This window comes from Histoplasma capsulatum (genome assembly GCF_000150115.1).
Source record: "Histoplasma capsulatum G186AR genomic scaffold supercont2.2, whole genome shotgun sequence".
Classification (NCBI taxonomy): Eukaryota; Fungi; Ascomycota; class Eurotiomycetes; order Onygenales; family Ajellomycetaceae; genus Histoplasma; species Histoplasma capsulatum.
The window spans coordinates 1279995-1306925 of record NW_025544802.1 but is presented as its reverse complement, the minus strand read 5'-3'; the positions used below and the strand labels follow the sequence as shown (position 1 = coordinate 1306925).

Below are 26931 nucleotides of genomic sequence, written 5' to 3'. Positions count from 1 at the left end.
CTACCCCGCCCCCTTCTCGTACTCAAAGATTGGTATTAAGAGAATCAACCACCCTGAGAAGAAAACTACCAGCAAATATGGCTCCCTTGCAGGAATGTAATCCCGTTTCAGAAGGCGTCTCCAAAGATGACTTGGTAATTCCCGTAAGCCGGCTTTCAAAATCCAGGTTTTCAAGGTTTCTGAAATGCGCTTGGGGGATCACATCTGATAACACCTCGTTTCTTAGGTCATCGATTTCCAGCCCTATCTTACTGGCAGCCCCGATGATAAACATGCCGTGGGAATTTCTATAACCAAGGCCTTCAAAACCTCGGGATTCCTTTACCTGAAGAACCACGGAATCCCTCCGTCGGTTGTGAAGAATATCTTCGACACATCTGCCAGGTTCTTCAAGAGGCCTCAGGCCGAAAAGGACGGTTTAGCATGGACAACCCCGCAGGCGAACAGAGGATATACAGCCGTAGGTCGGGAAAAAGTCTCCCAGTCCTCCGACAAGGACGAGATTCAGAAGATGAGGGTGACAATCCCCGATTTAAAAGAGAGTTTCGAAATCGGCCGCGATGATGAAGCGGGCTTGCCGAACCAGTGGCCGGACAAACTAGACGATAAGGGAGAGGAGTTCACAGAGATCATGAAAGCATTCTTCCTCACGTGCAAAGAACTGCATATCAAGGTCATGAGCGCCATAGCTGTTGGACTGAGTCTCCCCGAGCACTTCTTCGACGAGTACACAGGCGTGGGGGATAACACGCTGAGACTTTTGCATTACCCCTCCGTTCCTAAATCCGTCTTCAGGGACAACGCGGGCCAAGTTCGCGCGGGCGAGCACAGTGATTACGGCTCTATCACGCTACTCTTCCAGGACGCCCGGGGCGGGTTGCAGGTTCGATCGCCCAAGGGAACCTTTATCGACGTCACGCCCATTGCCGACACCATTGTGATAAATGCAGGCGATTTGCTCGCGCGGTGGGCGAATGATCAAATCAAAAGTACTCTCCATCGAGTTGTGGAGCCTCCTTCGAGGGAGGGGGTGGATGAGGAGGATCCAGCCGTGCACCCAGCGCGCTATAGCGTGGCGTATTTTTGCAATCCGAATTTCGATAGGTTTATCGAGGCGATTCCTGGTACGTATGGTGGGGAGCTGGGGGAGAAGAAGTATGAAGGGATCAATTCGGGGGAATATCTTGTTCGGCGGCTCGCAGCAACGTACTGATCTCACCCAGCGCATGATGGTAGCGATGTTGACCCCGAGAGGTCCCAGAGTATATTGATTCCCCATTGGCTTGTAGCCGGCAACATTTTCTGTAGTTTTTATTTTATTTTATTTTTTTTTTTAAAATTTTTTCTTTTTTCGCTGGTGAATTCGTGAGCCATTAGTTTTCTATTCTGTTAGCAAATGATACCGATGAGTTCCACACTAAGATGCCAAAGAAGTGAAAGTTATTGGCAAATTGCATCCTGCACCGACTCTGATATCATAATAGTTATCTGGTGAATGACAGCCATGAAGCCCTCTGTTCATCCACTGTATTGAGCCTGATGAGGCAAGCCTCTAACCTAGAGTTAGACTTAGTAGAGTATGATGTATAATGAAGTGTTGTAATTCCAAGCTAGTTTAATATTAGTTGGCCAAATTTATCCTGTAGACCCATCCACGAATCCCATGTTCGTATGGACCCCTTAAAACTGGCCATTTGCAGGAAGAGGAATCTCCGCCATATGTAGTTATGCCCAAGCGATTCGTAACCTAAACTCCATAGCCTGGCGTGTCACAGAAACAGCTCCGAAAGTTAAGCACTTGTTGGCTGCAAATCAAGCCAGGATGAGATTTTCACAAGGCTCCGCGCCCCCCAGAATCCGTCGTAGAATGGCATGGGATTCAACCAGCATAGTACAAATTCCCAGTCCCACCCTCCAACCCCGTAAATTCTAATTTTCATACCAACTTCAGAATGATCTGCCAGATCCGCCTTATCTGACTGCAAAAAAGAGCGACCCCACACAATTTTCCGTACAATGTAAGGTTTCTCCAACGTACTTAAAGCTCCAGCTCATAATAAAGTGAGATATGGAACAGCATTTATCCGAAATGAGTGACAACAACTTCATCAAACTGCCCAAACTGCCGGTCGAATTGGTGGAACAAGATACTCGGGAGATGACAGGAAGAGTTTCGCCAGTTTTGTGAACGTCTGCCGAACGATCTGCTCCATTGTCGAACCGTATCTATACAAGGCAATCAGCCTGACTCCATCAAAGGCTGCCTATCGTGAGGTGTTGACCTTATTGGGAGCCATTTGTAAACCGCCTCATATGGCTTCGTACCGAAACACTCAATATGGAAGAGCCGGAGAAGGACACAAGTGATGTGATGGAACTCGTTCAAATGGCTGGTTTGGATACATAACCAAGTGCAAATGAGAGCATCTTACACACCTGCTGTCCAAATTGCCCAATCTCCGCTCCCTTTTCACCTCCACGCTTCCAGGAGCAATTCGGGTTTCACTATGAAACGTTTGGACAATAAACCTCTCAACTTTTTCCTCCCTAAGGAAGCTCGTAACGCTTCGGTTGCCGGCGCATTGTCTGTTCATATGCTTATCCCCAACACCAGTTTTGCCTTCGACACTGGAACGCCTCGATGTGAAAGAGATTGATTGGATCGACGGAGAACAAATATGTCAAGCAGAAGCCTGTCGAGGGTACAGATGTATGCGCATTGAAATTCATCTCCATCGACTCAAGGCGTGCTTACCGAGACTTCAAAGAAGTCGAGTTGCGTGCCATCTGCAATGACAAGGCGGTTGGCGCTAGAACCGAATCATAAGGGATTGCAGTGGGGTCGTGAACCTTGGAGATATTAATTGCAGGCTGATTGAGAGTGGGCAGCGAAAACATGGCCATCATGGGTGCATGGAGAGCGTTCTTCGTTAATTGATGTAGGAACGAACATATGACAGCAAAGCGACATAAGTGACGATAGTTAACTACCATTCAAAACTCGATTCTTTATGCTTATATAATCTCTTTCAATGGCCTAGTTAACTATGAAATTCTATTAGGCCGCTGGGCAAAAGAGCTTGATCATTAGCGCCAAGCCGGGGGCAGAGGGGACGAACCAATCCAAAGCCCCCAGGGCACGGGAGGCGCCGGCGGCCCCTGCCCCATGTGACCCACATCTTATATTAGCTGCTGCTAGGAACGACGCTGGGGATAGATCATAACAACCAACCATGTCCAACCTGCTTCAAACTACGTTACAGAGCTAGTAAGACTTGCATGAAGTCCCCCACCCTGGCTAACTCCTGATGGAGGTGGAAGTTTGGTTTATTGTAACTATCTAGCGAGCGCAGCACTGCTTAAATAGGCCTGGTCACGTCTGATAAGCAGGCATTAGGATGCCAACAACTTGTTAGGCAATCACCACCAGCGCCATGGTGGTATACAGGGGATGAACCACCCAACCCAATCCCTCCAACAGTTCTACACAAGCCCTATACCACGTGACCCTTACACACATCCATGGATCCATTATTAGCTCTTACAGCAGGCATTAGGTTAGGCCACCGGCGCCATGCCGGTAGTTCAGAGGACGAACCACTTTTGACTGGTGAAATACGCAGCGTACGTTAGCCCTTACTGCTGAAGATCACTAATTTGATAGTCAAAACGTCAACCACAAAATGAAGTCAGGCCTTCTATCAAGAAGGGATAATTCAAGCAGCCATCCAGGCTTTGGAAAAGGGGTCGAATTTCGGATGCCTGAGCCACAGCACGTGCGTACAAGACGAATCCCTCTCCCAACACCAGCTTGGTTGAGCGACTACACAGCCGTAAAGTACCAAAAGATTCTTGGCATCAAAACTCGAGAGTGCAGTTCTATAAAGGAGTCAATGCTTCTCCGGGGGATAATGTATCATTGGATGAACGAGACCAAGAAGTATCTCACGCACCTTACACAGAGCCCACCAAGTCAAGCAAGGGCTGTCGGAGACTAAATAGCCATGGAGAGTGAGTGCTACTGTTCTAAAAAGGGAATATAAGGGGGTCAAGGCCCATGTGAATGCAAGAAATGCATCATACATACGTAACCCAGCAAGCAGGTCTGACAGTTCAACAAGGGATTGGTTTCATATGAAGGGGTGATGAAGAGGAACGAGGGGTAGTTGAGATGCTGGAGGGATGGCAAAGTGTGCAGTCGGAGTACAGAGAATAATTTTATCTCTGACATGCATCTTGATGAAGTAGATAACAGAGAAGCACGTCATGTAGCTGAAACAAATTCTGAGTACGAATGCCTCCTAGTCTTCGGCACAGATATAAAAATTCAGACCTTAAGAACCTCGGAGACAATCTATGTTAGGCATGGATGTTCTCGGATACGTATTGATCGGAGATAATCTAGGTCGGGCATGTTCCTGAATATGGATTGATTACTACAACACTTACTGAGAACTAAGGCAATAATAAGGGTAAAGGTGAAGAACACTAGAATGGAGAGTATTGTTCTCTATTGTTCACCGTTGAATTCAAAGCTATAAGAATCCTCCCTTGTTTAAGAAAAGCGCAACTGAATGTGCTTTAAGACATTTACTTTGAAAATTTTTCAATTATAATATCATCTTTACTTTCAGGGTGGTTTTTTGCGTAGACTAAATAAAATATCAAATTCTCACTAATAGAGCTCCATCCCCTCAACGGAAGTTCCAGAATGAACGGACACCCAGAAGCTAGTAGCACTGAGGGTCGGGTAAACGGTCGATCTCCAATTCAGAATGGCACCAACGGCTTGAGCAGAGCCATGGGCGAGAAGGACTCTCCCATAGCTATATGTGGAATGGCCCTACGTCTTCCCGGTGGTCTTGCAACCCCCCAAGACTTTTGGGAATTCCTCCTGGCGAAGGGCGATGCGAGGGGCCGTGTTCCCAAGTCACGCTACAAAGTCTCGGCCTACTACTCAGAGACTGGGAAAGCAGGGTCTGTCATCAGCCAGTACGGATATTTCCTCGATGATAGTGTCAAAATTGGAAGCCTTGATACTTCCCGCTTCTCCATGAGTCGCGCCGAGCTCGAATCCTCTGACCCTCAACAACGGCTCATGCTTGAGGTTGTCCGAGAAGCTCTGGATGATGCGGGAGAAGTTCCTTTCAAGGTACACCCATCGGACTCATGCCACTCAATAGCAGCAGTAGTAGTATTCTGACATGTTCCATTGCAGGGAAGTCTCACTGGTTGCTACATGGGCACTTACGGTGAGGACTGGCTCGAGCTGCAGAGCCGAGACAACCAACAGACCGGCATCTACAGAGTCGATGGCTATAGCGACTTCATGCTCTCGAGTCGTATATCATATGAGATGGACTTCAGAGGTCCCAGGTAGGGCCTGTAAATGCCCCATTGCCACGGGCCAATACTGATTGATTTCGATCAGTTTGAACATCCGTACAGCGTGCTCAGCCGCCATGATTGGCTTCCATGAGGCTTGTCTGGCTATGCAGCGAGGGGACTGCAATGCAGCTGTGGTAGGCGGCGCTAATTTGATCATGTCGCCCTCCATGACACAGTTCATGAGCGAGAAAGGCATTCTGTCTCCTGATGGCTCATGCAAACCATTCTCTGCGGATGCCAACGGCTACGCGAGAGGAGAAGCAGTTACTGCTATCTACATCAAGCCCCTGGACGCAGCCATTCGGGACGGAAATCCCATCCGAGCTGTCGTCAGATCGACAGCATCAAACCACAACGGCAAGACGCCTGGCATGATGCAACCAAGCACAGAAAGTCAAACCACAATGATCCGGAGAGCTTATGAAAAGGCCGGCATTTCCGTAAGTCAAAAAAAACTGAGGTGCCTAGGGCGAGAGATGGAGAATATGGCTAACATTTCCAATAAAACAGGACTTTTCTCAAACAGGTTACGTGGAATGCCATGGAACAGGCACGCCAGTAGGTGATCCGATAGAGACCAATGCCGTTGCCCGAGTCTTTGGCGAGAAGGGCGTATACATAGGATCAGTGAAAGCGAATCTGGGACACTCGGAAGGCGCTTCGGGACTTACATCTTTGATAAAGGCGGTCCTCAGTCTCGAGAACCGCACCATCCCTCCTCAAATCAAATTCACGAGCCCTAACCCCAAGATCCCCTTTGTTGAGGCGAAATTGACGGTGCCACTCGAGCCAACTCCTTGGCCTGAGGATCGTTACGAACGGGCCAGTGTCAATTCCTTTGGTATTGGTGGCTCTAATGCACACGTTATCCTCGACTCGGCACGAAGCTTCAATCTTGGCGTTCCCAAGTCAAAGGAGAGCCATGGATTCGAGTCCAACAAGCCACACTTGCTCCTATTCTCAGCCAACTCGGCCAACTCGCTGACCAACATGGTCAAAAACTTCCAGGGTTGGACCTCCGTACACCCAGAAAGCCTCGAAGACGTCGCTTACACGCTTGCCCACCATAGAGAGCGCCTTCCTCACCGGAGCTTTGCGGTGGCAAGCACGGATCGTCCAGCTGTAACGGCAACCCAGGGGCGCAAGGCCCCGGGCACTACACCGAATCTGGTCATGGTGTTCACGGGTCAGGGCGCCCAGTGGCCCAGTATGGGCCGGGGGCTCCTGGAGCGCGAAGACTTTTGTTTCAAAAGTACCATCAGGGCGCTCGACAAATACCTCCAGGCAGTTCCTGAAGCCCCCAGTTGGTCTCTGGAGGCGGAGCTTCTGAAGCCGGTACAGACATCCAAGGTGCAAACGGCAGAGCTGGCTCAGCCGCTCTGCACTGCAGTACAAATCGGTTTGGTAGATCTTTTCGCGTCCCTTGACGTCATGCCCAAGGCAGTTGTTGGCCACAGCAGTGGGGAGATAGCTGCTGCATACGCTGCCGGCGCCCTTAGCGCTAAAGAGGCCATCATCAACGCATGGCAGAGAGGCTTCCATGCCGCTAAGCAGACTAAGCTCGGAGCCATGGCTGCCATTGGGCTTAGCTGGGACGAAGTAAGCAGCTTCTTGGTGCCACCGAAAGTCGTGGTTGCTTGCGAAAATGCTCCGAAGAGCGTCACTCTGTCAGGTGATTTTACTGAGGTGCAAACAGCTGTTGCGCGTATCAAGGACGCTTACCCTGACATCACCGCCCGACTTCTCAAAGTCGACAAGGCATACCACTCGTACCACATGCAAGAAGTCGGACGAGACTATGGGGCAACCCTAGGTCGCGACTTTTCTGGCAAGTCGCCATGTACGCCATTCTACTCAAGCGTAACTGGCACGGGACGACATGAAGAAATTATCTTGGGAGCAAAATATTGGCAGAGAAACCTCGAATCACCGGTTCTCTTCAAATCTGCCGTGAAAGGTATCCTCGACAATGTCAAGGATGTGGCATTCTTGGAAATTGGCCCACACGCAGCTCTCGCTGGACCAGTGAGGCAGATCATGGCCCAAAATAACACCTCCGCTCCATACGTCGGTTCTATGATCCGTAGCGAGGATACTGTTGAGACCTTCTTGACCGCTGTGGGCACACTCTTTGAGCTCGGAATCCACGTCAACTTTGAGAGGCTGATGCCGACAGGAACCTGTCTCCCTGATCTACCGCGATACCCCTGGGATCACAAGTCCAACTACTGGAAGGAGTCCAGGATGGCCTACGAGTGGAGGAACCGCGAGTTTCCCGCCCACCCATTGCTTGGTATTCGTCAGCTCGAAAGCACCAGTCTTGAGCCCAGCTTCAGAAACAGACTCCTTATTGGCGACAGTCCCTGGCTCCGGGACCACCAAATCGAGGAAAAACCCGTTTTCCCTTGTGCTGGCTATGTATCCATGATCGGGGAGGGCATCCGACAGCTCGTTGGTTATCAGGCGAGTTTCACACTGCGAAACGTCGTCCTCAGTAATGCCTTGGTCCTTTCAGAAAACACACATACCGAGATGGTGACCACTTTCCGCCCGGTTCGACTCACCGACTCGCTTGATAGTCGGTGGTGGGAGTTTGTTATTGCCTCGCACAATGGCAATACTTGGCAGAAGCATTTTACTGGAGAGGTAACGACTGACAAAGCGGAGGTTTCTCCAACAAGTCCGGATATCCCGTCGTTGCCGAGGAGTCTCAACCAACGCAAGTATTATGACACTTTCGCCCGCGTGGGTATGGGATATGGCCCTTACTTCCAACTACTCGATGGTATTACTACCGGCACCGTGGAGGCTATGGCTACCGGCAAGATCTTGCGGTCGACCGCTGGTGATGAGAAACACTACCCCATGCATCCCACTCTCATCGATGCTGCCCTTCAATCCGGGCCGGTGGCCGCCATCAAGGGACGCATTGAAGATAAGCTCTTCAGGCGAGTTCCAACGAAGATCGAGACGCTCACAGTCCATCGTTGCGACGCTGATACAGACTTGCACCTCATCACGTCTTCCACTGTCATCAAAGGTAGTGGCGATGTCGTCAGTCAAATCCAGTGCAGCGCAGGCGGCAAGGTTGTGCTAGACATCGAGAATATCACCTTCACAGTACTCCTAGAGGTCGAGGCAATGGAGGGTGACAAACCCTTGACAACCGCGCGACTAGCTTGGGGTCCACACATTGACTTCCTCGATATCAAGGGCCTGATCAAGCCTGAGTTCCCTCGAGAGTTGTATGCGCCCGCCTTGGATGAGCTAGGACGGTTGTGCACCGTTTTTTCTCAGAGGCGTATTAGTAGAGCCACGATTGAAGTGAGCCACATGAAGAAGTTCATGAGCTGGATGGAGCGCGAGGTCCAGTGTTACGATGCCAGCTTGTCAATCACTGGTTTGGACGATGCTACACTCCAGGACAAGATCGATACTATAGCTCAGAGGCTTGCCGGATCCCCAGTGGAGCCTGTAGTTGCCGCCCTCTTGAAGGTACAGAACAACATTGAGGGACTACTGTCTGGGGAGGTGGATGCCCTTGAGCTTTTGAGGGCCGACAATACGCTCACGGACCTGTATGTTGTCATGGACTCGGTCGACAGGTCGCAGTTTATTCGCCATCTAGCCCATTCCAAACCCAATCTCCGCATCCTCGAGATCGGCGCAGGAACTGGCGCGTCGACTGCCGGGCTCCTGAAGGATCTCCTCGATTCCAATGGATATCCTTTGTTCTCCAACTACACCTTCACAGATATCTCCTCCGGCTTCTTCGTTGCCGCCAAAGAACGTTTCGAGGGTGTTCAGAACTTCCACTATCAGATTCTGGACATCAGCCGGGACCCCAAGGAGCAAGGGTTCGACGAGGACGACAAATATGACCTCGTCCTCGCGACTAACGTTCTTCATGCCACCAAGAGCCTGAACGAGACGCTTATTAATGTGCGCCAACTCCTCCGCCCCGACGGCAGGCTGCTTCTCCAGGAACTCGATTCCAGTTCCAAGTGGATCAACTACATCTTCGGACTTCTGCCTGGCTGGTGGCTGGGCGAGGAAGACAATCGACCTAACGAGCCATACGTGAAGCCTGCTCGATGGGTAGTCGAGCTAGCTCGTGCCAGCTTTAGGAAGCTGGATGCCGTTTACCAAGACGCAAATGAACCCTTCCAACTCAATAGCATCTTCGTTGCAAGGCTGGTGGCAAACAAGGAGGCGGATAAAAGCAAGAAGACTTTGTCACTTCTCTGTGATGGCAACAATAGTGGTGTTGACGTCTTTTCGCGCGTCCTAGAGGCCAATGGGTACTCCGTCCATCCTTTCCAACTTGGTCAAGAATTTCCAGAAGGCCAAGATATCATCTCCTTGCTGGACATCGCCACACCTTTTTTCAAGGATATCGAAGAACCTCGTTTCAAAGCCTTCCAAGGGTTGATGGATCGCCTTGGCCAATCTGGTCTTCTTTGGGTGACTAAAGCTTCGCAAATGCAATGCCACGACCCAAGCTACGCTCAAGTCATTGGCACAGCCCGAACAATCCGCAATGAGACGCTTCTTGACTTCGCAACTTGCGAAGTGGACGACCTTGATTGTTCGCTCGAGAAGGTAGTTGAGGTGTTTGCCAAGTTCCAGGCCAGAAGTGAGGAGCATTCACTCAACCCGGACTATGAGTACGTTATTTCCAAGGGCGTCGTTAACGTCAGCCGGCTTTACCCCTTTTCATTGGAAAATGAGCTTCTCTCTGATGTCAGCTCGGAGAGTCGAGTCGCTTTGGGAATGTCGCAAGTAGGACGTCTCAACACGCTACAATGGGGTTTACGAGAGGAATCCAAACTTCAGAAAGATGATGTAGAGGTAGAGGTTCATGCTGCAGGCCTGAACTTTAAGGTATGTTGGGAAGCCTCTCAGTACAGGCCGATTCTAACTCGAATGCGCTGCAGGACGTTTTGTGTGCGGCCGCGGTTCTCGAATATCCCGAAGACGGTCTTGGTGTTGAGGCTGCCGGAGTTGTCTCAGCGGTTGGGCCCGATGTTAAAGACCTTCGCATTGGAGACCGCGTCATGTTGTTAAAAAACGGCTCATTTAGATCGCATGTTGTAGCTCCTGAGAAGCTTTGTGCGAAGATCCCAGGTAGTCTCATTTTCGAAGACGCCGCAACAATGCCGACAGTATTTGGCACGGCAGTCTACTCGCTACTCCATCTTGGGGATTTGCAAAGACGTCAGGTGAGAGACCCAAGAAGAATGATGATATTCGGACATTAGAAAATTGCTATCTGTACATTGATGGACGTATCTCACCCGATATCGTGATCGACATCTTGCTTGACATTCTAGTCGAGTGTTTGGATCGCAATTTTCAGGTCTCGAATTAGCAGTACTCCCTAAAAATACTCAACAATACATGATGTCCACTGACCGTCGTCTTCACGTAGTCTGTCCTCATCCATAGCGCCTGCGGTGGTGTTGGTCTGGCTGCTATACAGCTTGCGCGCATGGTCGGCGCCGAGATATATGCAACAGTCGGAAGCGAGGATAAGGTCCAGTACCTCATGGATAATTTCGGCCTTCCAAGACAACGTATCTTCAGGTCCAGAGACACCAGTTTTGTTGAGGGAGTCCTGCGCGAGACCAACGGAAAGGGCGTGGATCTGGCTCTAAACTCGCTGTCTGGAGAACTCCTTCACGCCACTTGGAGTTGTATCGCTGAGTTTGGCAAAGTCATCGATATCGGCAAGCGAGACTTTGTTGGTTCTGCTAGACTCAGTATGGGTCCCTTTTTAGGCATGCGGACCTACGCCAGTTTCGACCTCGTGGCCCTCATGGTTAAGAAGCAGTCGGTGGTCAAAGAGTGAGCTTGTTGCATTTCACGACTCTCAATTTGTCCTTGATCATCCTAACCTTTTTTTTAGAGTTCTCCGGGAAATTGTGCGGTACTACCAATACGGTCACATTGCCCCGATCACACCGAAGAAAACGTTTGATGCTTGCGTTATCCAAGACGCCTTCCGATATATGCAGCAGGGTCAGCATCTAGGCAAAATTGTCATCTCAATGAGGAACGCCAGCGGGAACGTTAAGATCGACATGGCTCCCGTGAAAGCATCCAAAACGTTGATGCTAGACCCCGAAGCTTCTTACTTGCTTGTGGGTGGCCTTGGTGGCCTTGGGCGATCGGTCGCGAGACACTTGGTTGAGCATGGCGCTCGTCATCTGGTGTTCCTCTCCCGAAGCGCAGGAAGCGGCCCAGACGACACTGCTCACATCAAAGAGATCGAGAGCATGGGCTGCAAAGTCGTGCTGGTCAAGGGAAGTGTTGCCAATGAGGATGACGTTGAACGTGCTGTTTCAGAGTCGGAAAACCTTAAGGGGATCTTCCAATGCTCGATGGTCTTGCGAGATGAGAACTTCTCGCGCATGAGCATCGATGACTGGGTCACTGCTGTGAAGCCCAAAGTGGACGGAACGTGGAATCTTCATAATGCAGCCATCGCCGCGGGGGTTGAATTAGACTTCTTTGTCATGTTCTCGTCCATGCTCTCACTCTTCGGTCAAGCGGGACAGGCAAACTACGCTGGTGCTAACACCTTCTTGGACGCATTCGTTCAGTACAGGCGGAGCCTTGGCCTGGCGGCGTCGGCACTGGACATTGGTACCGTCCAGGACATTGGCTACATCTCAAGAGATGATACTCTCCTCAATAGACTCGCATCATCTGGTGTCCATGCCGTCACAACGCCCGAGCTGATGCAAGCAGTCACTGCAGCCGCGATTTTCTCGTCAGGGACAGGAGACACAAGCCATGATACTCTGAACAAACCCTTTGTGGACAAGAATGTATTCACGGTCGGTATGTCCACATCAAACTCGCTGAGTAGCTCTGAAAGCCGCTTCCCCTGGAGGAAGGACAGGAGAACGGCCATCTACCGCAACCTCACCGACGGCGTCACTGCCTCGTCCGGCGGCAGCAATGACAATTTCAAGGTCTTCCTTGCGAAAGCCAAGACAAACGCAGCCGTGCTCAAAGAAGAGAAGGCCGCGACCACGTTCGCCCGGGAGATAGGAAAGAAGCTAAACGAATTTTTGCTCAAGTCCGATGATGAACTCAACACCTCTATTCCCCTTGCCCGACTTGGATTGGACTCTTTGGTTGCTATTGAAATGCGAAGCTGGTGGAGACAGGTGTTTAACTTCGATATTAGTGTGCTTGAGCTGCTGAGCATGGGCAACCTGAATACATTGGGGAGACATGCTGCAAAACGGTTGCTCAAGAAACTCGGAGATGAGGCGTAAATACATTCTTTCTCGTTTTTTTTTTTTTCATCGGAGAAAATCCTCTCAAAATTAGATTTCTTCTATTTCCTTTTTTTTTTTTAAAAAAAAAAAACCAAAAATGCATTTTCTTCTGCTTAATCAGACCAGTTTAAATTTCAAAATCTGGTAATTTTTGCCGTGCTGCAACAGAGTAGATCTGTGTTCTAAATAAATTGATGGAGGTGGAAGGTTGGTTCATTGTAAGTCTTTAGCGGGCGCACTGCTAAAATAGGTGTTGTCACGTGGTATTATAGCGAGGGATAGAGATGCCAAGATAAATTCATATAAAAATAAAAGTGCTGAAGTATTGTCTCGATATTTTAAGTTATAAAATGTTTATCAGAACCGGAATAAAAGCTTCAATTCTTTATTCTTCTAAATTCTACTAGTCAATTAGATTTCAATGGCGTTAGTAAAAAATATTATTGATCAATAATATTTGAAAGAATGTTCTACAAGATTTTTACAGACCTGTATACTTCCGCAAGATGCCTGGCTCTTGAACAGAGCGAAGGGAGATTTAAGAGCAGAAAAGAATGGTGGACGAACCACTTTTTGTGGCATAGCATAGGATGGTAGCCACGCTCTGGTAAATATCTTTCGATTGATTGTGTATATGTTGCTTGATCGATGAGAGCTGCAGTTGGACAAGTGAGTTTAGACGGATAGCTATGTAGCTAGCTGGTGAACGGAAGCCTATAATACCACCAGGCACCGTCTCTCAGCCAAACTCCCAACTAGAACGAGAAGCGACAGAGGGGCACTTGTATTCAAGCTGTCATCAGATTGTGCTCAAACGTGGTATAATTAAGAATCCCAGAAGCGTCAAGAACGGCGTCATATATCCGGGGCCCGAATACGAGCATCACAAATAGCACATTTGCCATTACAGTCATACCAGCATGTGATTGAAAAGCCACAAGAAGTTCAACCCAAATTGATAGAATTGAAGGCATATATTTTTAATTCCAAAGCCAGGGTTTTTGAAGGCATCTGATGTTAACTAGCACATGTCTAGTCACTTTCCAATGCCGCCATTGTATGAAGTAGCATGAGGGAAGGGCAGGTTGGGAAATTTGGCACATCACTGCTGTCTGATTATTCTTATCATCTTTTCTTTTTTGTTCTTTTTTTTGGTCTCTTGTCTCAAATATACTTATGTTCCCCTGCAGGCCAGAAATGGAATGGATTGTATCAAGCAAAATTTATACCTGCCCTCTCGGATGACCATCAGTCAGTTCACAGTGGAACACTTCATTTATACAGGTGGTATAGTTTGTCATCTTTGCATTGTTGACCAACCATGTGGCAGAACAAAGTGAGAACAAGCAGAAGAACAGTGAAAGTGAAAAGTCATTGTCATTGGTGATGTTTTGAAAGCGAAAAATAGAGCCCAGTGATGATGAAAAGATGTGAAGTAAAGACAAGCAATTCATATCCAGTGCTGGCGCTAAGAGGATTCAATGAGTGTTTACAGATTACATCCCTGTCCATAGATAGTACTCAGTTGTCTCACATGCTGTGCCTGTCCCATTCATCAATCCCGCCAGCCTGTTGATAGGACAACGACTGTTCTCCGTATTAGCGATATAATAGACAAAGGGTGTTTAACAGTGGTCAGTCATTGTCAATCACATAAGACATAAAGCAGGCCCCTGGGGAGGTGGAGATACATCTCCTGAATGGATAAGTACTAGGAATGGTGTTTGGGTCTTCCCTCCAGGAGCTTCTTTTCCTACTCTTTCATCATTGGTCCGTTAATGTTCCGGTCCCGCGGCTCCGTTCCGCGAAGAGGGGTTATTGTCGGCTCTCTTCGGCTTGGCTGCCAAGATAAGGCCCTTTGAAGCGGGGATCGCCTAAGCGCGGGCTGGTGGGACTATGCAGAACTATTTGTCCATCAAGGCTGGTTTCAGATGTTTTTGACTCAGACAAAGACTTTAACCTGAGATTCTCTGGATGTTATCTGGATGTTATCTGGATGTCAAAGTGTAGGGTATGGTGGTGTTTATCCCCCTCTTCTTTTAGACATGCAAGTTAAACTTTGGACAAGTGTTTGTGTCCTTCATAAACCCGCCTGATCGCGGTAAGGGCACAATTAAGCTACATGGATGACATCATCATGGTGCGTAAACTGCCGCTGAAGCGACCCACACCAGCCTCTGGACCAATGAGCAGCTGCAAGACGTTAGCTTAAAGAAGAGGCTGCGATTGGCAACTTGGATCAAATCCAAACCACAGATCTTCCTATCCCAAAAATAACCGGCTGGCATCGGCTGGCGCTTTCCTTGGCCCTGGGATACAGCGGAATCACGGTGTGCTGCGGGAAGCTCCAAACATGGCAAATCCGGAAATCGGGCGCTCCAATCCAGAGCTATCTATCTATGGCTTGCTCGTTTTGCCTGTTTCCACGTCGCCGATATGAATGACGGCGCTGTCCCATTAGATTTGCAGCCTCCTTCATTCCCTCCTCATTTGTATTCAGTGTCAGTGTTTCTTCTATCCATATATTTCTCCTGATGTCTGTTGGTGATACGATCCAAAGACAAATGCCAGCTACCGTTGACACCCCTGCCCGCATGGGTGAACCAAATGCAGAGACCATTCAGCCAACTGGCGTCAAGGCCGTCAACGGTGTTAATGGCCATTCAAATGGCCATTCGAATTCTATCGACTTAGCAGAATATCTCTTCCGTCGTCTTTATGAGCGAGGAATCCGATCTGTCCATGGCCTGCCGGGTGATTACAATTTGGTTGGTGAGCAGCTCTCATTCAAATTCTCTTCTCGGGTTTTAACACCTTCTTCTTCTACCCCTAGTTTTCTGAGAGCTTAACTGACGGTTGCTTGTGCTTGTCTCGATAGCCCTCGACTATTTACCCAAGGTTGGCCTGGATTGGGTTGGCAATGCCAACGAACTGAATGCAGGTATGTTCAACTCATCACCCTACAATCTCCCAACATTACTTCAAGGCTGGAAACGAGTAGCTGACCAGTGTACGATCTGCCCAGGTTATGCCGCTGATGGATATGCTCGAGTGAAGGGTGTTTCGGCCATGATCACCACGTTTGGTGTTGGCGAATTGTCAGCCATCAACGCTATTGCTGGTGCATATTCTGAGTACGTTCCGGTGATCCACATCGTTGGCTCGCCTTCAACCGTGTCCCAGAAGGATGGAATTCTCCTTCACCACACACTTGGAGATGGCAACTTCGAGGTGTTTGCAGAAATGAGTAGACGTGTTTCGTGCGCTGTTGCCATTCTAGATGATCCGTCAAGTGCAGCTGCCATGGTTGACAACGCTCTGCGAACCTGCATCCTAAAAAGCCGCCCAGTTTACATTAGTCTCCCTACCAATATGGTTCAGGCAAAAGTGGATGGAAATCGGTTGAAATATCCGATAGACCTAAGTGTCCCACCCAATGATCATAAACGGGAATCACACGTTGTCGACTTGATTATAAAGCTGATCCAAACTGCCCAACGGCCAGCACTGCTTGTTGATCTTTTAGCGTTAAGGCATCATGTAAGTACCAATTCTAACCCTCAAGATCGGAATAAATACGAATTTGTGCTAACACAAGCCATCACTAAACGGTAGGTTACCGACGACATTAACGAGTTCATCACCAAATCCAACATTCCTACTTTCGTCACACCCATGGGGAAAGGGGCAGTCGACGAGACGCTGCCGCAGTTCCAAGGCATCTATGTAGGAGAAGCATCTACCTCGATCATCCGCGAACATTTCCACGCATCAGATCTTGTCCTGAGCATCGGCCCGCTTAAATCCGACATCAATACTGGCTGCTTCACGTCAAAAGTTGACCAAATTACAAGTATCGAGTTCCACGCTGAAAAGACAATTGTTGGATTTTCCGAGTTCCCGGGCGTCAGGATGAAAGGGGTTCTGCGCCGGTTGGTCAACGCCCTCGACACGCTAGATATCCCTGCACAAATACCGTTAAACCCTGCCAAACGAAAGCGAGTGGAGGAGGATATTGCTGATCACCAGGAGTTGACCCATGACTGGCTCTGGCCGAAAGTCGCGGAGTTCCTGAAGACCAATGACATCGTTATCACTGAGGCGGGAACCTCTAATTTTGGCGTGTGGGAAACGAGATTCAAAAAAGGCACCATTGGGATAAGCTCTGTTCTGTGGAGCAGTATCGGTTTCTCGCTGGGTGCCTGCCAGGGCGCTGCGTTGGCAGCTAAGGAAATGACGGACGCCTCTCGAAGAACGGTGCTGTTCGTTGGCGATGGCAGTTTCCAACTCACAGCCCAGGAACTGAGTACGATCATTCGTCATAAACTCACCCCTACAATGTATGTTTCCTTCCCCCTTTCCCCCTCCCCTAACTTTTGTTATAGTCATCCTTTTTCTCGAAAACAAACTCATCCAAAACGAGGGAGGCATTTTTCCATCAATCCACACCAAAACTAACCTCCTCGGCCACAGTTTCATAATCTGCAACAACGGCTACGTAATCGAGCGATACGTCCACGGCATGCACGCGGCCTACAATGACATCCAGCCCTGGAAATTCAACGACATCGCTGCAGTCTTCGGCGCCACGCCGGATACATGCAAGACCTTCCAAATCCGCACCTGCAAGGAGTTGCAGGATCTATTCAACGATCGCGAATTCTGCTCGGGCAAAACTCTTCAACTCGTCGAGCTCTATCTTCCTGGTGAAGATGCGCCGATGTCGATGAAGATGCTTGCCGCGGCGGCTGCGAGGCGGAATGCGAAGAAGTGACGACTTACTTTTATTATTATTTTATTATTAATTTTTTAATTTTTAATTTTCGGAGAAGGGTTTTCTTGTTTGCGGCTCGGCCCTTGAGCGAGGCGTATATTGATATATTATTTTCACCGTGGCTTTACTCGTTGGCATTAGGGAAAGGGATTCCGTTTTTCGGAGTTATTGGTATTGCTCCTATTTTTCTCTATTCCCTTTTTCGACATTTTTCTGGAGTTAGAGAGCATTACACTTTTGAGCGTGCTTGTCTGTTGTTCCTTTTTGGCTTTGGTTATTTCCTTTTCCATTATCCCTACTTTGCTTTCTAGTGACCTGTGGCCTGTGTGGCCTGTGACCTGGTCCCCTGTCTTTCCCTTTTTTGAACTTTTTACATTGCTGTCTTTTGCTCCTCTTATCTGCTTGGTTCCGGTATACTTGTGTGTAACTTTCTTCTTTCTTCTTCTTTCTTCTTTCTTAGCTGTTGGCTGTTGGCTTTTAGCTTTTCAGGATACGGACGGACCTTTGACGACATTTAACGACCCGACATAATAAAAATCAAATTTAGAAAACCCTAGTGGAAAATTTGAGATTTGAGATTTTTTTGAAATTTTGGCGAAAATCAGATGGAATTTTATCGGCCCGAACGTAGTCTTAACTAATTAGTGGAGAATCCTGACACCTGCTTTGCTATTATCCTTCGTTACTCTCCCCACATAGCAGCGGCTGGCGGAGATCAAGAGATCGAGGAGGGAAGTGGTGGGCCCTAGTATGTATCGTTTCATGGCGGAGTGGAGTAGAGTAGTCGTTGCAAGTTGTTGCTTTGGCGGACAAGGAGGGAAAAAGAAAAGAAGGAATACAGCGGAGAAAGGAGAGGAGAGGAGAGGAGAGGAGATGAGGGAGGAGTGGGTGGTGGAAGAAGTAAATTCAAGTTTTCGATCGAAGCCATAACTAGTTCCGTTCAAGAAAGGGGATGTCTCCGTCTCAATCGCGTTTTCATTGTACATGTACATGTACGATTACTATCTCCCATCATCCATCACTGAGGCGACTTCCCTGCTGAACGTTGGGGGGGTTACAGTATTTCCTTTCGCTAGTTAGTAGATATACGCCTTTGAAGGATAACAGGCCATCTCTGAACAAACCCTATATACCTATCTAGATAATATAGTTAACTACTAATCTGTAGTACTTTTTTATATAAAACTTACTATCAGACTGAGATCCGGAATTGCATTTTTCCGATAGTCCCTCAAGGTAAGGATCCGCCCTCGTAACTTGGAAGTCGAATGGCGACGAAAAGGTGATGAAAACATCGTAGGGTTAAGTAGTATACAAGGGATATGTCATGCATGGTTTTTGCCACACCCTACAGGGTACTGGTACTCTCCTGCAGATAGGCGTGGCGTGGCGTGGCATTTGAAGTTCTCTGCAGGCTCTGAATCACCGCAAGGGTTCAAGGTCCAAGGTCCAAGGATTGTCAAGATGCCCACACACTCTGCATCTCCAGGGTTTGCGATCCCTTGAGGCGGGGTCGGTAGGCAAAAGCATGATCGATATGCAATTCCCCATTCCTTTCTGCCCTTTTTTTCGTTCATGCAGCGACCACGATATAGTTGTAGTTATATAGTTAAATTATTATCGCCAAGAGAAATGGAAAATGATGTACTCAGCAAGGGGGTCCCTTGGGTCACTTCCCCGCCTCCACCTGGTCATAATAATATATCCTCTGTACAACGAGTCCAGGAATAGGAGAATAGGATAGGAAAATTGGCCTGAAGAAGCAAGGCAGGTGCATGATGCCACTCGGCTCAGCCTAGCCAAATCCAGGCCTTGAGCCCTCCCCGCAGCCCTGGAGAAAGGCTGGGTGGATGGGGGATGGATGATGGAGTAAACGTACTGTACAAACATCCATACATATGTAAGTGCTTCTCTGACCATATTGCAGGGCCAAGAGATGCTGCTTGCCACCAGCCTTCATCTCAGCGACGGCCTTTGTGATCTAGTGTTATGCAGCCCACCTGCCAATGGCATCCCACGGTACTGTGCTTGTTCTCTTTCTCTTTCCATCGTTGATGAAACCCCGGGGTCGAACTAACACCCTAGCCGATTCACGAACGAACGCAACAGCGATGGTAATATAATAACAACTATGCAGAAAGAAGAGCAAGCCCCTTGCTTGTGGCAGCGAAATGTGGCGGCATCGGGAAACAACGTGGCGTTCGTCGGGCAGCGGGTGACCTGCAAAAGGTTTTTCACGGGCACCGCAGTCCAGGGCGTAAGCAGACACACAATGCGCCCAGAGCATGCTGATGGATGCGCCCGACGGATGCCCTGTCTGTCTGTCTCGGCCCAGAGGAGCTGGACACTGGACAACAAACAACCTGACAGGGCAGGATCACCATTTGCTCCGCGGAGGGCAATGGATAGTGGAATGAATGAATACTGGTTGCTCATGGTATTGGAAACGCTCGACGGGGGACGCGCCCTTTCCCTTCCCTTCCCTTCCCCTGTTCTGTTGCAATGCTGCTGCTGCTGCCGTCGTCTCATCCATCTCAGGCCAAACCCCTTCCTTCTAATAACGGCCGCCCAGTGACGCAACACTGGCCAATGGCTGGCTCCCCGATTCCACCCGTTGAGTTTTGTGTTCCCCCAATTCCCCCCAATCCCCCCCACCAATTTCCCACACGCTGTCACCCTCCGCAGCTCATTCGACGGCCACCGGGTACTCCCTTGCCGGGCGAATTGGCGAATTGGCGAATTGGCGCGTCGGCACGCCCTGGACGGTCTGGACGCCGGCAGTTCCAACCGCTGCTTCCTTCCCCGTTGGCTGCGCACGCGCCAGATGACGCCGGTGTGTCACTGCCGCCATCCGATTCGTCGATCCGCCGTGCCGCCCTTCCCGAGGCCCCTCGCGCGATTGTGCGTGCTTGATTTGATAAATATGCGGAATAGCCTGCTCGTAGCCTGCTCATAGCCTGCTCCACCGAGTCCACAAACACGCTCAGTCTCTGCTTATTCCGGGTCTCAGCTGTGCTAGGCCGTTATATCTTTCGTTATTTCCCCCCGCGATGGAGCACTCCTCCGGCATTCCCCGAGCGAGGGAGCGGGAATCCTCCTCCCTATCATCCCTATCATCCCTATCATCCTCGCCATCATCAGATCCATCACAATTCATCAGCGTCATCAGCATGGACGTCGGGGGGCCTGGTCCCGGGGCTGGTCCCCGGGCTGTCCAGGTGGTGTGATCGTGGTTCCACCTGCCTGACCAACGGAGCCAATGGAAGTGGATCAATTGCAAAGTCTTCCCTGTCCATGCCGTTTGACGTTTCCCGGGGGCGTGTTTTACTGATTCACTTGGTTACTATTATTTTCCTATCCTGGATATCTTTCTTGCCGTATAAATACCTCTGGGCCACTGCGAGCCATGGATCAGTATCACGATCACGATCAGGCCACTTCCGCTGCTCCTCCGCAACCCGCAACCCGCAACAACAGAGCTTTCCCTATTTTCCCCCCAGTTCTCGGATCGATCTTCTTTGCTGCGGGACTCTGCGCTCCCTTGAGCATCTCAATCGGAAAGAGTTTTGATTTGTACACATAGCCCGCCATGATGGAGTCCCGGTTTGCCCGGATCGCTTGGTCGCGTTCAATGGAGAACGCATCGTCCAGAGGGCTGTGTGTATCTTGCAGGTACTGACTGGAACACCTGTCTAGTCTAGTCTTCCAGCTGTTTTATCATCTTCGGTTACAGCTCTACTAACCAACATGTGTGTCTGTCTGTCTGCTAGGTCTAAAGCAGCTATTCCCGCTCGACTAGCCATTGTCGCCCGAAACCAGCGCTGCAACATGTCCACCGAGGCCGGTAAGTGGCCAGACACTTCCATCCACTTCCATCGCTATACACCGTATGTGGAGGTGCTAACGTCAGAGATGTGTAAACGGTTGACCGTTTAGCGCCTCCAAAATTCCCCTTCTCTCGCCCGTCCGGAGCTGTCCCGCCGCTGGAATATGCGAAACTCAGAGCCACAAATCCCGTGTCCAGAGTTACTCTCTGGGACAACAGTCAGCCATGGCTGGTTGTCAAACACAAGGATATCTGCAGTGTTCTCACGGATCCGCGTCTGTCCAAGGTATGAATCTGAACCTGATCCTGATCCTGAGAGTGCGAAAGAATGTCTAGTAAAAGGCCGGCATCCAACTATTCTATTCTAATCTTCTGCAGGAACGGACACGCGCTGGCTTTCCCGAAATGAATCCCGGCGGCAAGGAGGCTGCCAAAAACCGCCCGACTTTCGTTGACATGGACCCTCCAGACCACGGGCGTCAAAGGTATGAAAAATTATCCTTCTTTTCTTGGCTTGGAAGGTTGAACTGTTACATCAAGCTCACCGCACATACCCTCTATGCAGGAACATGGTTGCCTCCCTTTTCACAAGGGAATCTTCTGAGACAATGCGCCCGCATATCCAAGCCACTGCAGACGCCCTTCTCGATGAAATGATAAAGCAGGGCTGTGAGAAGCGCGTTGACTTGGTCGAGAAGTTTGCTCTACCGCTGCCATCCTATGTTAGTTTCTGTCTCTGTTTCTGGAAGCTGGATTTCCAGGGCGAAGTTTTTCTTTTTTCTTTTTTTTCTTTTTTTTTTTTGAAACCGACCTAACTGCTTTATTTACATCGCACGAATTAGATCATATACGGGATCCTGGGTGTGCCAAAGGAAGATCTGGCATACCTCACTGAGTGTAACGCCGTCCGTAGTAATGGAAGTTCCACCGCAGCAGCTGCGTCTAATGCCAATAAGTGAGCTGCTTTGATTTTTTTCCTTTTTTCCCCGGGTATCCGGTTAGGTCATGCATGCTGATAGAATTCCGAATGACAATAGGGAACTCCTGGACTACATCGGCAACTTGGCTGATAAGCGACTTGAAAAGCCAGGAAACGATATGATTAGCAAACTTGTTGTGGAGCAGGTAATTCTGATATTTTCCTATTTCCCAGTGGATTGTGTGTATATATGCATAAGCAAAATGTATCGACTAACAAACCCCATAATGACAGCTTAAACCGGGCCACATCGACAGACTCGATGTCATCCAAATCGCCTTTTTGATGCTTGTTGCCGGAAACGCCACCTTGGTGAACATGATTTCGCTTGTATGTTCTCGCAGCTGAGCACTACGGTACATGTAGTTATGTCCAAAATGACTATGTTCCTAATGAATGAACTCCAGGGCATCGTCACCCTTCTCCAACATCCCAAACAACTCGCGGATCTCAAAGCCAACCCATCGCTCGCACCCAAATTCGTCGAAGAGCTCTGCCGCTACCACACAGCATCAGCAATGGCCACGAGGCGCGTTGCTAAAGAGGATATCATGCTTGGCGGCCATGTACGTTTCTGTTCCGTATACCCTTTTTGCATCCAGCTTCCGAAACCGAGGTGCTTTGTACCCAAATGCTAACTCGGTTATGTTTTCTCCCTCACAGCTCATCAAAGCAGGCGAAGGTATAATTGCCGCCACCCAGTCCGGCAACCGAGATGAAGACATCTTCCCCAACCCAGACGTCTTCGACATGCACCGCACGCGTGGCTCTGAGGTAGCGCTTGGCTACGGATATGGCGAGCATGTTTGCGTCGCTGAGGGATTGGCCCGCACCGAACTTGAGGTTGTTTTCTGTAAGTCGTCCTTCCTTAAGCAGACAAGGTGCAATTATTCCTACAGTTCATCACTGGTCCACTAACGTCTTAAACCCAACAAAAACAGCAACACTATTCCGACGACTGCCTAACTTGAAGCTTGGCATCCCGCTCTCCGAGGTCAAGTATTCTCCTCCAGACGCTGATGTGGGCATAACGGAGCTGCCTGTTGTTTGGTAGATGGTTCCTCTCACTGAACGCTCTCTTCTTCCGCCCAACTGCCAATAATAGGCGTTCCACACTCCACTCTTTTCCTATATGCTCATGGGTTTAAAACAAAAAAGAAAGGAAGGAAGGGGAAAAAAAAAAGGAAAGGTTAAAATAAAATAAAAAAGAAAAGCGAGTTTGTTAGAGACTTGGGTCAGAATAGAAATGATTCGAGATTAGATCTATCTGCATTTTGAATTACTAATATACATATCTACATACATTTCTGCTTATCCATTTGAACATAAACATACACATCATACGATCCGCTTTCATCGCCTGGTCACCACTGTTGCTTCTCTGTGTCTCATGTCTGCAATCGATAATAGACGGCCGATTTCAAATGTTTTTTTTTTTTTAACCGAAAGCCACAGCTCTCACATATACATCCCTCATAACCCTCTCACTAAGCCCCTCATCATATCCTAACAAGCGCCATCTACTACCAAGTAACATCACCCCTCAGACCTTCCTAAACCTTGACCAGACCAGCCCTCCAGCTCCAGCCAGTCACGTTTGACAATAAGGGACAAGGACAAGAGGAAAGATTGAGATTGAAGCGGCCTCACCTCACTCGGTTTGTTATATGGGAAGTGGATATTTCCCATGGAGTTATTATGGAAAGCCAGCGGTGAGTTAGGGATCGCTCTAATCTCTAATCAACTTCCCACAAGACTCCTGTCGAAACGTGGAAACGGCGGATGTCATTCATTCATTCATTCAGCAAGAAAACGGACTCCATGTTACGAATTTTGCTTAACCCAATTTTTTTTTTCATTCCTGAAGAAAAAGGTGAATGCGGTGCTTGAAAACTGGGGTAGGGGTTAAAGTAAGTAAGCGCAGTGTTATTACAATGAATAGTTAATCGAACAAAAAACCTCCCCCCCCCAAGGAACAAGCTCCAGCCAGCCGCCCACATATAACAATATCATAGCCAATCAGTTCATCGTTTAAAATGGCCTCTTGCTGCCCAACGGCTCTTTGCCCGGAGTCGTGCCCCGTATCTATAGAACAGGTAGCTACTGAGATATTAGGGGGATGCAACATGGAAAAAAAAAGGGAAGGGGGGTTAGATTAGATTTCCCAGCCATCACTCACGGAAAAGGCATCATTGCAACAGTCACAAACCCAAGAAGCGACGTTGCCCATTGATCTCCGAGCTTTTCGTACACTAATATATATATTCGGCGTGCGAAAGTTAGCCCCTTTTTTTCTCTCGCGGAGATAGTTGGGTGGTCATATAAGAGAACTTGAAAAGGGGGTCATATCATATTAAACACGCGCATGATCGCATGATGGCTTACACTGCATGCCAAATATGGGGAATGCGGCGGCGAAGATGCTCCTGAGGATCAAATTCGCACCCATGGCGCTTGCCGAATACACTGGATACGCATGTACAAGGAAGGTTAGGACACCGTTGAATGCGAGGACGACACTAGATCATGTAGTTATGTCATTTTGCGAGTGTCCAAAAAAAAAAAAAAAAGAAAAGAAAAGAAAAAACGAAAGAAAAAAAATGCCGGTCATTCGGGATGTTGGTTGACATACATACCCTGCACTAAAGAAGCCGCTGCCGATAATCGGGACGATCCAGTGGATGGATCCGTGCGTCGTCCAGCCAAACCAGAACATGCCCAGCGGAAGCAAAATCGAAGATGCAATTGCAGGGGGTAACCTGTATTCCGGTTCGCCGGCCCCTGGCTCTCCTCCACTCGCCTCCCTCTTCCGCACAAGCCGTCGATAATTCCAGTTCCAGAATGGATGTGTCGCAGCGGAAGTTACTGTCCCGAAAAGCAAACCGAGAAACGATAGGCCGACTTGATAGAGCTCAAAACCATAGTTGTTGGTGAATATGGCATAGAAGGCGTCTAGGAAGAGGTAGAGGATCCCGAGGGCTATGGATGTATAAACACACAGACACGTCACCATCGGTTCGAGTAATAGCAACTGCAACGGGCGCGAGAATGACCACATCACCTCCGTCGCGATTGATTTATCGGTCTTCTCGATCCAGGCATAATAAGCACGGCCGGTCTCCCTTCGCAGCCTCTGTGCTTTATGCCGCAAGAGAACCGGATGGTACGTTTCCGACATGAAAAGGACCATGAAGATCAGCAGGACGCTGCTCCAGATTATGGCAAAATAGAAGGACCATCGCCTTCGCGTGGCGATTAATTAATTAATGATAGCCATGGCCCAATTAGCTCGAAATCCTCGTGTTTTAAACAGCTGACATGAGAGGGAGTTATTATTTATTATTCACTTACCAGGAGGTGTATTGGTTAATGAACGCGCCAACCACCGGTCCAATTATGGGGCCTAGGAATGGAGTCGCCGTATAAACCATCATGGGCCGCTGCAACTCATCATGCGAGAAAAGGTCGCTAATCGACCCTCCAGCCACGGTCATGAATGCGCTGCTCGAGAATCCACCGAAGAAGCGTGCGACAAGCATTGTTTGAATGTTTTGCGCGGTAGCGCACGGGATAAGCCATAGAACGAAGAGTGCCATAGCTACTAGGTACAATGGGCGGCGGCCGTAGAACTGCAACTCAATTGATTGGCGTTGTTAGATTGTTCACCTGTTGTATATACATTATTAGGTGATCAACAAAACGGGGACTTACTTCGGACAATGGCGCGAGGAACAGGGGCCCAACCCCAAGACCCAAGATAAAGAGCGACAAGCCCAGAGTGGCAGTGAGCCTGGAGCAGTTGAATTCCACCGTGATCTGTTCATACGTCATCGTGTATAATGCAGATGTGCAAATTCTGTGCTTCGTTAGACTCATAGAGACCGAGAACCTTGTGGTAATGTTTCTCATCAGGGGGTTGGCGCTTACGTGCACAAGGAGCAGAGTGATATGATAATAACCATAGACCATCGCAGGATCAGAGGGAAGTTTCGTGGATTCGCTGGGTCATCCTGGCCATCCCAATGGACCTCGAGATCCTCATCGTCCCTCTTTATCGGGTTGGTAGTGATTGGGAGCAGGACAACTTCCCAAGCTCCGCCTCCTTCGCCAAATGCTTGCACCCCGCCATTCTGCTGAGGTTGGGCAATGGTATGGGTTGAATTCCTCTTTGCGTAGCATGCGTTTCCCAAATTATCCGTATTCACGGCTCCATCACTCAGCGGTCTACTATACAATTCTCCGTTGGTTGGCATGTCAATGCGTGACGGGCCCAAAAAAAAAAAAAAAAAAAAATCTCAAATGCGATCTAGATTTAGAAAAATGGGCACCGTTTTCGATGGCTGGATGATGTCACAGCACAACCTCAATAGTTCATAAAGCTGCACTTTCGAGTTAGAATATCGGTTGTCTGTAGATAACTTATCATGTATTAATATAGGATCTACCTACCTGCCTTGAGCAAAAAAACGAGTGAGACTATACAATATCGACATTGTTTTTGATCCTCCAATTACCAGTTAGGCCAAGGAGAGGACATGAGAGCCATTTATAGCCACTTGTAACGAAGCCCAGAAGTAACCACGAATAGCACATCCTTTTATATTTGCCCGGATGCGACTGGCACGCATATCGAGGAGACGATTATAGGGACAGCCATCTTAAATCTCTGGCG

At 48.9% G+C, this 26931-nt stretch overlaps 8 protein-coding genes across 8 annotated transcripts; 6 read left to right on the top strand and 2 right to left on the bottom strand.

The window, feature by feature from the left end:
• Positions 1–77: 77 nt before the first annotated feature.
• On the top strand, positions 78–1308 carry HCBG_01658 (oxidoreductase; the record flags this gene model as incomplete). The annotated part of the gene is made up of 2 exons (XM_045428707.1): positions 78–143; positions 227–1308. The coding sequence occupies 2 exons, from the start codon at positions 78–80 to the stop codon at positions 1211–1213; spliced, it is 1053 nt and encodes a 350-aa protein (XP_045290493.1).
• An 800-nt stretch (positions 1309–2108) lies between these two features.
• HCBG_01657 (uncharacterized protein) lies at positions 2109–2787 on the bottom strand (the record flags this gene model as incomplete). The annotated part of the gene is made up of 3 exons (XM_045428706.1): positions 2109–2226; positions 2437–2628; positions 2756–2787. The coding sequence occupies 3 exons, from the start codon at positions 2785–2787 to the stop codon at positions 2109–2111; spliced, it is 342 nt and encodes a 113-aa protein (XP_045290492.1).
• Positions 2788–3683: 896 nt separating this feature from the next.
• On the top strand, positions 3684–3998 carry HCBG_01656 (uncharacterized protein; the record flags this gene model as incomplete). Its single annotated transcript, XM_045428705.1, has 1 exon — positions 3684–3998. The coding sequence occupies one exon, from the start codon at positions 3684–3686 to the stop codon at positions 3996–3998; it is 315 nt and encodes a 104-aa protein (XP_045290491.1).
• A 713-nt stretch (positions 3999–4711) lies between these two features.
• On the top strand, positions 4712–12677 carry HCBG_01655 (polyketide synthase; the record flags this gene model as incomplete). Its single annotated transcript, XM_045428704.1, has 7 exons — positions 4712–5152; positions 5219–5376; positions 5432–5828; positions 5899–10272; positions 10299–10610; positions 10820–11235; positions 11297–12677. The coding sequence occupies 7 exons, from the start codon at positions 4712–4714 to the stop codon at positions 12675–12677; spliced, it is 7479 nt and encodes a 2492-aa protein (XP_045290490.1).
• Positions 12678–15214: 2537 nt separating this feature from the next.
• Positions 15215–17454, top strand: HCBG_01654 (pyruvate decarboxylase; the record flags this gene model as incomplete). Its single annotated transcript, XM_045428703.1, has 4 exons — positions 15215–15452; positions 15706–16220; positions 16296–17020; positions 17154–17454. 4 exons carry the CDS (start codon positions 15215–15217, stop codon positions 17452–17454), a joined length of 1779 nt encoding a protein of 592 aa, XP_045290489.1.
• A 2131-nt stretch (positions 17455–19585) lies between these two features.
• On the top strand, positions 19586–20701 carry HCBG_01653 (uncharacterized protein; the record flags this gene model as incomplete). The annotated part of the gene is made up of 3 exons (XM_045428702.1): positions 19586–19769; positions 20027–20355; positions 20474–20701. The coding sequence occupies 3 exons, from the start codon at positions 19586–19588 to the stop codon at positions 20699–20701; spliced, it is 741 nt and encodes a 246-aa protein (XP_045290488.1).
• A 500-nt stretch (positions 20702–21201) lies between these two features.
• On the top strand, positions 21202–23554 carry HCBG_01652 (cytochrome P450; the record flags this gene model as incomplete). The annotated part of the gene is made up of 9 exons (XM_045428701.1): positions 21202–21298; positions 21391–21566; positions 21659–21765; positions 21846–22002; positions 22123–22235; positions 22300–22405; positions 22667–22825; positions 22923–23112; positions 23201–23554. The coding sequence occupies 9 exons, from the start codon at positions 21202–21204 to the stop codon at positions 23311–23313; spliced, it is 1218 nt and encodes a 405-aa protein (XP_045290487.1).
• A 729-nt stretch (positions 23555–24283) lies between these two features.
• HCBG_01651 (polyamine transporter 1) lies at positions 24284–26752 on the bottom strand (the record flags this gene model as incomplete). Its single annotated transcript, XM_045428700.1, has 8 exons — positions 24284–24344; positions 24439–24511; positions 24645–24778; positions 24896–25501; positions 25611–25888; positions 25971–26115; positions 26187–26486; positions 26709–26752. 8 exons carry the CDS (start codon positions 26750–26752, stop codon positions 24284–24286), a joined length of 1641 nt encoding a protein of 546 aa, XP_045290486.1.
• Between the last annotated feature and the right edge of the window lie 179 nt (positions 26753–26931).